This window comes from Globicephala melas, chromosome 6 (genome assembly GCF_963455315.2).
Source record: "Globicephala melas chromosome 6, mGloMel1.2, whole genome shotgun sequence".
Taxonomy (NCBI): domain Eukaryota; kingdom Metazoa; phylum Chordata; class Mammalia; order Artiodactyla; family Delphinidae; genus Globicephala; species Globicephala melas.
Genome location: NC_083319.1, coordinates 80,202,419 through 80,214,804, shown reverse-complemented (window position 1 = coordinate 80,214,804; position 12,386 = coordinate 80,202,419). Strand labels below are relative to the sequence as shown.

Below are 12,386 nucleotides of genomic sequence, written 5' to 3'. Positions count from 1 at the left end.
TAGAGTGCAGGCTCAGTAGTTGTGGTGCATGGGCTTAGTTGCTTGGCAGCATGTGGGATCTTCCCCGATCAGGGATCGAACCCCTGCATTGGCAGGCGGATTCTTAACCACTGCCCCACCAGGGCCCTTCTCAGTTGTTCTTATACTTGATTCATTTGTTTCCCAAAATAACCTGGCTTCAAAAACCCATGTACAACTTTGTGTTGCCTGTACAGAGAGCCCCACTGAAAGAAACTGGGTTATTTGGATTGTAGTAGGATTGCCACTTTGCTGTGAGCAGCCTTCTTGGGGGACTTAGAATGCTGTTATGTCAGGGTCTAAAAATGATTGTTTATTTTAACAATGGGGGACTTCAGAGGTTGTCCTGAGAATTATTGGAGTTCATGGATCTGAAAGCTCTAAACAGTTATTTCTTCCTTCTGCCAGCAGCTAGGGGGCTGCCTTCCGTCAAGAGTGGTTACTTAACAGGGAAAGGCTGTGTATACAGAAGGAAGCATTTCCCAGTGTGTATACTGTGGAACTTCATCATGCTGGGATGTTAATGATGACAGCTCCCATTGACCAAGGGCTAACTAGGGGTAAAGCCCTGTGATAATTAGCCTTTGACATAGTAACATGGATTGCTTAGAGTGTATCCTGAAGGAATGTAACCATCTCAGAAATAAGTTGCTCAGATTTAGAACCTGACTGAGCCCATTTTCCCAATAGTGAATGTAACCTCAAGTTTACTAGCTTTAAGGATACCTGGCATATTTGGGAGTCAGATTTTCTTCCTTCCTTCCTTCCTTCCTTCCTTCCTTCCTTCCTTCCTTCCTTCCTTCCTTCCTCTCTCCCTCCCTCCCTCCCTCCCTCTCCCCTCCTCCCTCCTCTTTCTTTTTTCCTTCCTTCCTTCCTTCCTCCCTCCCTCCCTCCCTCCCTCTCCCCTCCTCCCTCCTCTTTCTTTTTTCCTTCCTTCCTTCCTTCCTCTCTCCCTCCCTCCCTCTCCCCTCCTCCCTCCTCTTTCTTTCTTTTTTCCTTCCTTCCTTCCTTCCTTCCTCCCTCCCTCCCTCCCTCCCTTCCTTCCTTCCTCTTTTTTTTTGTATCTGGCCTCTAAACTCTATTTCCTTGCTTGCAGCTGTGATTGAGATGGTACAAGAGGCTGGCAGAGTGACTGTCCAAGATGGGATGTGTGAGCTCTTGAAGCTGCCCCTCCGTTGTCATGAGTGCCAGCAGCTGCTGCCTTCCATTCCTCAGCTGAAAGCGCATCTCAGGAAGCACTGGCCAAAGTGATTCTGTGGAGCCTGAACTTCTGCAGCAGGTGTGGCTGATTGTTTAGACCAAATTCCTGACACCTGTTTTGGATTGTGTGTGAACTTTTATTTCTTGAATTAAAACATGCAATTTTTTTTTTTCAAAGCTTGTTCTATTCCTGAGTGGCCACAATATGGGGTGACTTGAATAGTTCAGGAATTAGGAATTAGAGTTTGTCATGGATGTGTTCTTTGGTGAGGGTGGCTGAGATAGACCTGGCCCACCATCTCCAGGAGCCACATCAGGTCTGACTAATGGGAACAAAGCCATGTTCAAACTGATCAAACACAGGATATAGAAGCAGAGGGCTGCTTATATTTCTGTTTCTTACATTTATCCTTCCTCCTCAGAGGCAGGTGGTACCCTTTCATCAGAGCAGCCAGAATGGTCTCTTATTTATCCCGAAGGCACTGATTGGTCTTGTTCTCTGATCTTAATCTGGTCTGTAATATTCTCTGTCTTTCCCTCCTTCTTAGGGAGACTTAGTTTCTTCTGTCCCCTTCATTGCTTTCTATCCCAAACCACCCAAATGCTCCTTTTCCCAGGAAGTCTGTCTCATCAGTTCTCCTTCACTCTGAGCAAACAGGCTAGGTGAGGGGGTAGAAGGATGGAGTTTTCTTCTAATATCAGGAATTCCTGGATGGTATGGAAATACTCAGCCGTATGTTCATCACAGTTCAACTGTCAAGTCTTCTTGGTGTCTTGCTTAGATCTGTTGTCTGAAAATAAAGTTCATTTGGGGTCTCTCTTAGGTAATTGAAAACTATCAGGAGTTAGCTAATAGTCACAAAGTCAGCTCTGATGCACAAAAAGATAGTTGTTGAATGAAAAGTTGCACAGAACCCCATTGCTTCACCTTTCCCTCAGCACAAATTTGGATGGAACAGTTGGATTAAGTTACTTTTTGGATAACATCAAAACTAAAGGTGAAGGGAAGTCTAAAACATTATTTTTCATCAGTTGTTGATCTATTTGGCGGTGTGACATTTTTTGCTCTTGTTTGTAAAAAAAGAAAAGAACATCTTAACAATAACTTCTTTCTGAAGAGAGAAAAACCTCAATCCACAGAGACCACATTTGACCTGTGTCTCTCACAAATAAACAAGATGCCACAGTGGTTTTTTGGTGAGCATGGGTATAGTCATAATTAGTAGTAATTAGTGATTATAGCAGCTAACGCTTGTCCAGCTCCTTCATTTCTGGTATTATGTTAAGTACTCTATCCAAATGATCTCATTTACTTCTTACTCTATGTAACTCTGGGGTAGCTACTATTGTTATGCCCCTTTAAAGGATGAAGATCTAAGAATCTGTAAAAGATCCTGGGCTCCAAAGTTGGTCTTGGTTCTGGTGCATTGAACTCAATATTTTCCCTCTCAGCTGAACAGTAAAATGCAGTACTAACCAGCAGAGGTCATAGACCCGCAGGGGCCTTGGGCCTGTGCTGACCAAAAGTTTCCATGGCTTTCGTTGATTTCTCTGAGGCTGGTCATTTCCTTTAAAGCCCGTTTGTCCACCATTTTTCGTCTCTGTCCTCTGTTCCTTCTGCATTCCAGGAATGTAGTCCTTACTAGCCCAGCTTATCCATAAATAGTTCCTTATCCAATAAATAGTTCCTTCTGTCTGGCTCAACTCTGGACCTTTGAGCCTGCCCAATTGTCTGCTTCCTCTCCTGCAGTGGTTGCCTCCTTACCCTGTGGCCCATGGCCTTCTCCCTCGACCCTGTGGAGGGGATGTGGCTTCATAGCTTTTCCTTTGGTGTCATCACTATGACTCTTTCTAGAATCATGGGCTTGTTGGTTAAGAACAGACTCTGGATTCAGATCTGGGTTCCAATCCTGGCTCCAGGTACTCAGAGCTGAGGGATCTTAGGCAAGTTACTTATTTTCCCTGAACTTCAGGGTTATAAGCATTAAATAGAATAATCCATGTAAAAGATTTATCGTAGTGTCTGGCACAGAGAAGGGCTCGATAAATGGTAACTGAAAGCTCTGCTTTTATTTTGGTGGGGGGAATGGTGGGGATTGGGAAAGAGGGTTCACTTGATCTATCCCCTTCTTCACATCTGATGCCTTAGAACCCAGAGAAACTCTCTTTCTAAAGGTATACTCCATGGACTCCTGAGACCAGAATTACTAGTTTCCTTTTAAAAAATATAAATACCTGGGTTCTACCCCAGAACTATTGAATCACAATCCCCTGGATCTAGGAATCAGCACTATATAACAAAAATTCAGGGTGATCTTTATTCATACTAAATTTTGAGAACCAGAGTATAAATCAGCCTTTGGCTTCAAAACACCTTGCATTTCTGAAGCTTCCAGATTAGGCTGTGTCTTGCCAGGGCACATACTGTATTTTCTGGTTGGCTTTCTGGGCCAGTTATGGGTCTTCCTTCCCTTTGCAGGGTCAATGTTATTTCAGGATCCAGGAAGACCTTGGGCAGTAGATGAGGGAGAGTGACTGGCTGTAGCCACCAGCCCTTCCTTTCTGCAGGGGTTGGAGGGAGCCCCTCTGGCCCCAGGTTCTTAGCCAAGTTGAGCTGATGACTGCTCCTCTTCAATGGCTCCCATTCCCCTCTTCCTGCCCAGGGGTCAGTTTCAGAGGCTTGGCTTGGGACCCTGATGAATGTAGCTAGCCATAGACTCAGAGCATATATGTTTTTTCCTCTCCTGGGTTTGTCTCTTTGATATCCAGGGATGAATAGTCCCTTCAGGGACCAGGCCATACTTGGGATGGTCATTAGGGGTCTCTACAGGTTCAGTGACATTTCCTGGAGTTTCATCCCATACATTGGATGTGCCTAGATATCAGAGATTCAGGGCTCATCTGTGACAGAATTGGCCTAACTGCCTCTCTCTGTCCCAGTAATGCCAACTTGGAGACTTCCACAGAGCTCTTCCATAGACTAGATTAAAAAAAAATACATGATAGGGAAGTCCCTGGTGGTCCAGTGGTTAGGACTTGGTGCTTTCACTGTGGTGGCCTGGGTTCAATCCCTGGTTGGGGAACTAAGATCTTGCAAGCTGTGCAGCGCGGCTGAAAAAAAAAAATTGATGAAAGCCATCAAGCCTACTCCCCAGGATAATGTATATATACACATTTTATATACATTGATAGGGAGTTTATAAAGTCCCTGAAGTGCTTCCATAGACTCCCTAGTGGTCGGGGGACCTCAACTTACGAACCTCTGCTCTGGTGAAAAGGTTCGTCACATGTCTGGGATTTCAGGAGGTGTCTGCAATCACTGCAGAAGACAAGGGGCCAGATCCCATCTCCAGGATGTTTCTGGGATGCTTTCCTTTGGTCTCAGTGCTCCTTCCTCAGCCCTTTAGTACATACACATCCTGGGGGCCTCTGGCTGGAGTTGGAATCCGGACCCAGGAACTGCTGGCTGCAGTTTAGCCACCACACTCAGGCAGGAGTCTTGGGAAACAGGGAAATCCTCAGTGGGTCTGAGGGCTTTGGGAACCTTGGCTGACACTCATCATAGGCTATCTAAAAGGCATTGAATTGGGACTTCCCTGGTGGTCCAGTGGTTAAGACTCCACACTTCCAATGCAGGGGGTGCGGGTTTGATCCCTGGTTGGGGAACTAAGATCCCACATGCCGCACGGTTAAATGAATGAATGAATGAATGAATGGCATTGAATCTGCTTTACCAAAATGAATGTCTAGGGGAAAACTGTACCGATTATCTGCACCATGATTGTATCTCAAGACTGAAGACCCAGTACAGCTTGTAGCAGCTTGTACTGTTAAACTAAGGCAGAGATTTTACTGAGGCCCCAACCAGTGCACTTGAGAATTACAGAACATTTAACTAAATTTCAGATAAAGTGCCTAGTGAACTTTAAGAAATAGATATTGCAGAAGGATTCAATTTAATTTTCCACCTAATGAATAATGTTATATAGTTTAGCATATCAGTATTAAAATCAAGATGAGAATATTTGATAAACTGCAACCAAGGAGAGACTGTATCACAGACAGTATAATATGTGAGAGATAATGAAGGAAAATTTGGAAGTGAGGTGGCCACCTTTAAATTCTTTGTTCAGCCAGGCTACTCAGTGAGCTTGAATAATAGATCTTTTAGAAGAACAAACGTAAATAATGACTTGGAGGGGCCAGGAAAAGGATGCAGAATATTGAGGTGTATAGGCTCCATGTCATCCCCTCCCCCAGGTGGGCTATTGTTGACATTATCACTAGAAAAAATTACCTTTCTTTGCCTGTTTAACCCAGATTTATCACTGCATTGCAATTGGGTGGAGTCTTCTCAAGGTACAGGGCATACTGGCATGAAAAAATAGACTAAAAGCATGTAAATCACATTTGTGATGCCAGGTCGTAGTATTTTCTCCATTAGGACTATCCTCTTTTATCTTGGCCCCATCATAGCCAGGCAAGACAGAAGTTTTATTAAAATAAAGCAGTTTAATATGGATGGATACTTTAAACTCTAGTCAAGAAGGGACATTTACAATTGAGTTCTTCTCTTGCTGAAAGATAAATTAGATAAGATGTGACAGAGCTGAACTGGAACCTGAAACTAATCAAGTGAATGTCTTAAATGGTGGCATGAAGAATAGGCTTTGAACAAATCATAAGTTGGAGCTGGAGGAAAGGACTCTCAAAGTCCATTAGCCTCTCTGAAATGGAGTAATCTATTATTTATATCTTAATCTGTTAACGTTTTTTTTTTTTTTTAAACAAACAAGCTACCACCAAGGAATGAGCTTTGGGTCTTAGAGTCTCCTAATGAGTAGGGTTCTGATGCTTCCAACTCAGGGAGGGGCTGGTAGGTGAGCAATATGTAAGCAATTGTGAAATGACTCATCAAATCAGTGACATCCTCAAATGCCTGAGAATTCCTCTCTTGGCAGTTGCTATCTACCCAGACCTCAGGGAAGGAAACAGGCTGGGCATGGGGCAGTGGGAAAGGAGTTCTAGGATTCTGGGCCACTCACTACTCAATTCCTTTTGCCTGTTCCATTTTGCAAATTTATTTTGAGACCATCTATTTCAACTTTGTCATTTTTTAGAAGGCTACTGGGACTTGGAGGTTTAAAGGGTTCATTTAGCAATTGAAACCAGATCTTGGCCTGTATTGGAAGTCTTCTTGACTCTTCCCAGATGCGCTCAGGGTACTGATATCTTATTTAAGAATAAGGAATGGCGTCAGTGCTAAATCCCACTTGTTTCTTGTCTTGCATATTTTCTTTATCTAAAGGTAGAGTAGGAATAAAAGGACTTAGGCCTTGCGCTCTAGAGCCCACAAGCCACAACTAATGAAGCCCATGTGCCTAGAGCCCGTGCTCCGCAACAAGAGAAGCCACCGCAATGAGAAGCCCGTGCACTGCAACGAAGCGAAGCTCCCGCTTGCTGCAACTAGAGAAAGCCCACGCACAGCAATGAAGACCCAACGCAGCCAAAAATAGATAAATAAATTAAAAAAAAAAAAAAGGCTTAGGCTTGTATTTGAAGCTCAGCTCTGTCACATGTTAGCTGTGTGACACTGGAGTAATTTAACCTCTCTGGACTCAATTTTATCATCTGTGAAATGGAGTTAAAATGTGTAATCCCCGATTGACTGTGAGGATTAAACAAGTATGAATGTGAAAGGCCCAGGTACAGCACTCATCAATCCTGGTCTTCTCTGCTAAACTAACCCCACCTGACCTGTGAGGCCTCAGTGAGTATTCTCTCCAGCAAATTCTTTTTCCCTTCCAGTCTTGGTTTCTCATATTTAAAACCAGGGCTTTGGACTAGATAATACTTAAAGTCCCTCCCAGTAGTAAGAGGGACTTATAACTTGCTTCAGGCTCCAGCTGGTTAGCTTCTATTGCTGTGTCCCTAAGGTCTCCTTTTTTTACTAAGATCAAAATTGGCAGATGAGCTTTCTAAAATACAGAGATTCTTTACATCCATGCCCTTAACTGTTAAGTAAGTTTTAAAAGAAGTCTTCATCTGCCCCAGTTTATGCTGATTCTGGACCCATGGTGGGGAGCAAAGGGCATAGCTGAATCTAGGGGTTTAAGTGACATCATTAGAACTTTCCTTTTCCATCTCCTAGTTCTGCTTTCCTGTGTTGACTCTCTCCAGGGAGCAACAAAAATAGCCATGGGCCTCAGAGAGAGAGACAGGACAGTCCTTTTCCTTGACATTCCTGCCCAAGTATAGAAAGGACCCTGAGTCTTCTGCTTAGGTCACATACTCATCTCTGGACTAATCAATGTATCTCTTAGGAGGAGACGTACTCTGGCCATTTTGAGGAACAGGACCATCTCGAGGCGAGATGGGTGGAGGGCCACAGGACTGATGGCCCCGCCAGAATTACACAGAACAGGGAAGAGCAAGTTGCAAAACAACAGATATTTACCACTCACATGGACTGCACAAATCATTCCAAAATGCTGGTAGCTCCCTTAGCCCTGTGCCATTGTCATGGGATCTAAGACTAAAACGGAGGCAGACAATCCTGGGCTTCTGGCAGCTACAGGTTGAAAGTTGACACAACCCACTGCCCCGACCCCCAGCCTGTACTGTTTGCCTTGATTGGAGAAAAAACTATCATATTCAAATTGAATAGTTTCTCGCTAAGGACCTTTTGCAGAAACTTCTCCAGAAGCTGTAGGATGCACTCTTACAACACTGGCTAGAGTTGCTAGGGTCCTGAGGCACCTCCATGTCCTGGCTCACTAGTAGACCACCAGCTCTGCTGCTCTTTCATTGGCTGCTCTTTCATTGCTGCTCTTTCATTGGCTGCTCTTTCAGGGGTAGGAGGCCGGGACCAGGGCAGAGGAAGGGGCTTTGGGAGTTGCCTGAAAAGCCAGTTGAGCAGATGGATTCTTTTGTGTGTGTGTGTGTGTATTGATTCCTTCTTTTCTTCCTTCCTTCCTTCCTTCCTTCCTTCCTTCCTTCCTTCCTTCCTCCCTTCCTCCTTTCCTCCCTTCCTCCCTTCCTTCCTTCCTTTTTTTAACATCTTTATTGGAGTATAATTGCTTTACAATGTTGTGTTAGTTTCTGCTGTATAACACAGCGAATCAGCTATAAAATGTTCATGACAGAGCAAGGGGAGGAAATAGGTAAAATACTAAAATGTGATCCCTCCAGCTTGTCAGGCATTAGGGAAGAGACCCAAGATTTTGGAGAAAGGCCCCAATAGGCACCCCTATCTGAATACCCCACCTGAGAAGCTGTTAGTGTATGTCTCATGTGAATGAGTAAAAGGCACCCTCTGCAGGTGGATGCTTTTAGCCCACACTCACCCCTGAGTCTGGGGCTCATGTAGGTCACAAATGTGCAACCTTACAGGATGGGGACCCTGTTTCTTACCAGACCATGAGGTTCTCTAGAACAGATGCTATTTTCTTTGGTTCTCTGACATGTACCCAATAAAATTCAGTGTACCTGGAACATAATAGGATCCCAATAAAATTTTGTTTTTTCTCCACTCACAGTGAAACATTTATTGGGTTTCTATTATGTGCCTGGTATCATGCTAGAGGTTGACGGTATGTATTTACATTTTAAACAATTCCAAAAAATGCCTGAGAGAGAAAAGAGTGGAGCTCAAGTATAACGTTTCCTCACAGTATCAGTCATAGGGATCTGTACCTGTTAGAAAAACTATGAATCCTGCCACAAGTGGAACAGCAAAGAACAGCATGTCCTACAGTAGGTCTGAGGGTATAATAGCATACTAAATTCCATTGTTATTTATAATGACAAATGTTTTTTGTTAGTTTTACTTTTTAGTTTCTAATTTCTTCTTTTTTAATGTATTGGAGTATAATTGCTTTACAATGGTGTGTTAGTTTCTGCTTTATAACAAAGTGAATCGGTTATACATATACATATGTTCCCATATCCCCTCCCTCTTGCATCTCCCTCCCTCCCACCCTCCCTATCCCACCCCTCTAGGTGGTCACAAACCACCTAGCTGATCTCCCTGTGCTATGCGGCTGCTTCCCACTAGCTATGTATTTTACGTTTGGTAGTGTATATATGTCCATGCCACGCTCTCACTTTGTCACGACTTACCTTTCCCCCTCCCCATATCCTGAAGTCCATGCTCTAGTAGGTCTGTGTCTTTATTCCCGTCTTACCCCTAGGTTCTTCATGACCTTTTTTTTTTTTTCTTAGATTCCATATATATGTGTTAGCATACGGTATTTTTCTCTTTCTGACTTACTTCACTCTGTATGACACTCTAGGTCCATCCACCTCACTACAAACAACTCAATTTCGTTTCTTTTTATGGCTGAGTAATATTCCATTGTATATATGTGCCACATCTTCTTTATCCATTCATCTGTTGATGGACACTTAGGTTGCTTCCATGTCCTGGCTATTGTAAATAGAGCTGCAGTGAACATTTTGGTACATGACTCTTTTTGAATTATGGTTTTCTCAGGGTATATGCCCAGTAGTGGGATTGCTGGCTCGTATGGTAGTTCTATTTGTAGTTTTATAAGGAACCTCCATAATGTTCTCCATAGTGGTTGTATCAATTTACATTCCCACCAACAGTGCAAGAGGGTTCCTTTTCTCCACACCCTCTCCAGCATTTATTGTTTGTAGATTTTTTTTTTTTTTTTTTTTTTGGCGGTACGCGGGCCTCTCACTGCTGTGGCCTCTCCTGCTGCGGAGCACAGGCTCCGGACACGCAGGCTCAGCGGCCATGGCTCACGGGCCCAGCCGCTCCGCGGCATGTGGGATCCTCCCGGACCGGGGCACGAACCCGCGTCCCCTGCATCGGCAGGCGGACTCTCAACCACTGCGCCACCAGGGAAGCCCCTGTTTGTAGATTTTTTGATGATGGCCATTCTGACTGGTGTGAGGTGATACCTCATTGTAGTTTTGATTTGCATTTCTATGAGCATAGTATCTGTTATGGATCGGAATTAGTGGAACATAAAAGTGTTCATATTTTCCCACATAACATTCCAGATTATCAGTCTTTGCTAACAAACAAGGTGATAAAGGCTATTGGGGTTTTCCATACCTTTTCTATGGAGTGTCTATTTTTAGGGGGATTATTATCTTTGGCCACCAGATGGCAACATTTGAACAATAAAGTCTTAATTTGTCCTTTTTTTTGCAGCGGGGGGGGGGGGGAGGGGGAAGAAGTTTTATGTAACTCTTTTATATTTTAGAATCAGTGTTTTAAAATAAAATATAGAGGGGTTTTAAAAATAAGGTTTATGTGTGTTTAACTGATCTCCTAATTAAGATAGAAGTTTGACAGAAAACCAGGGTGTAGGTAAGAATATAAAACACACATGATTGATAGAGGAGGTCATTTGGCTTGGAGATTAAATAGACTCTAAAATTGGTTAGAGCCATGGTTGAGGTCTGATTCTGGCACTTAACAGTGGAGGGTCTTGGACATGTCAAGTGCATGGTAGGCATTGAAAAATATGCTATCTCGTTTCCTCCCATTTCTTAAGTTGACCCCAAGGTTAGTAACTCTTGTTCCCATCACAGGTATACCCGGAAGCAGCACTGGGAACAGACATTTCTGCTGGGCATGTCTTTGAAAAGTGGCATCATTTTTACATTGACTTAATTGTTAATTCTCTGGTGGTTCGATATTAGAGGAAGTACTGTCAAAGTGAGATGGTGATCCACAGAGAAGGTAAAGGGCTGTGTGTGCATTTTTCATGGGCCAGTTTCCCCCAAAGCCTCTTTCTGATAAAAGAACCTAGCTTCACCTCTGTCCTCCAGCTCTTTCAATGCTTCTCTCTTCTAAACAGGCAGAATAAGCCCCAACCTCAGATAGTACCAGAATATTAGAGCTGGAAAGAACTTTACAAACCAGAGCTCCTGACAGTTTGAAGGAGTCATACAGGTTCTGAGAGGTGAAAACTATGGAGTCTCTCACCGTACATACATTTTCATACACATCAATTATCTATCGATTTCTTAGGGCAGAGGTTCTCAGCTGTTGTGCGTGTGTGTGTGTATGTACATCCCTTTGACCCTGATTATTTTGAACCATCTGGTAGGGCATTTTTCCAAACCACATACAGAAATTAACTCTGCTATCAATGGGAAAACATCTAATACTGTGTTTTGCGGGCAGACAAATGTTTAAACTCTTGCCTCAAGAGTCTGTTAAAGTTCTTTAGTCTGTTAGCCTCTGATATCCCATTGAGTCATCTGGGACACAGAAGTGATTGTTTCAACACGAGTGACAAAGTTAAGTCTTTATTAAACACCAAGAACGCTTATATTCCCAAACTCATGGTGGGAGAATATATACTAAAATGTTAATTAGTGGTTTTTTCTGGATTGTGAGAATGTGGGTAACATAAATTTCATTATGTTATGAATATTTCTAATTAGCTACAGTGAATATGTTTTTGGGAATGTGAGAAAAACCAAGTTTTATTTAAAAAAAGTAATAGGTCACAAGGGAATGCAATCAACATTCAATTAATTTATATTAATAACTGATAAAGCCAAAAATGGCTAATAATTTTAACAAGTCATATCACTTCTCCAGTCCTCTATAGATGGAAAGACATCCTGCAAGTCCAAATTCCAAGCCTTTAACAGGTCCAGTTGGGCCTGAGAATGACACAGATGAAGATAATTCATGTTCTGGATGATTTCCCTATCACTAGATTAGAAGACTAGATTTTCTCTGTTTGCCCACAACCTCAATCTCTGTTTCTTTTACATAGATATCAACTACATTTTGTTCAAAATTGTTGTACACAGCAACTTCCTATTTGTATTTACAAATGTCTTTCAGCAGCCATTGAAGTCCCACGATTTCCCTTGTGTTATGTTGATGTGGCATGTTATATTAGGTTTCCAAATATTGAACCATCCTTGAGTTCTGGGAATGAACCCTCTTGGTTCCTGAGGGCTACTTTTTCAGTGTTCACTTAGACTCCAGGAAACATTTTTGATGGGGTGGGACAGGGAGATAAAGTTTTTAGGTTAGTTCATGTGTGAGTGCTTTGTGGCCTGGAAGCCAAACTTCAGACATAAAGATCAGGAGAAGTGGAGGAGCAAATAGGACCTGAAAATCAGGAGGAGAATGGTCAGGACTTTGGCTTCAGTTATCCTTTGTGGTA

General features: G+C 42.9%; 1 protein-coding gene across 5 annotated transcripts in view; it reads left to right on the top strand.

Annotated features, from left to right (window-relative positions):
• Positions 1–12,386, top strand: part of APTX (aprataxin) — a 70,978-nt gene that overhangs the window by 29,181 nt on the left and 29,411 nt on the right. For 3 of the 5 annotated variants that reach the window (XM_060301032.2, XM_060301031.2, XM_030832671.3), the window contains exons 8-9: positions 1,115–1,297; positions 10,786–11,677. In XM_060301032.2, the coding sequence (XP_060157015.1) occupies positions 1,115–1,269 (155 nt within the window). In that variant the 3' untranslated portion in view covers positions 1,270–1,297; positions 10,786–11,677. Of the gene's footprint in view, positions 1–1,114; positions 1,392–10,785; positions 11,678–12,386 lie in introns of those variants that run through there. The other 2 variants (XM_060301030.1, XM_030832670.2) reach the window with 2 other exon arrangements.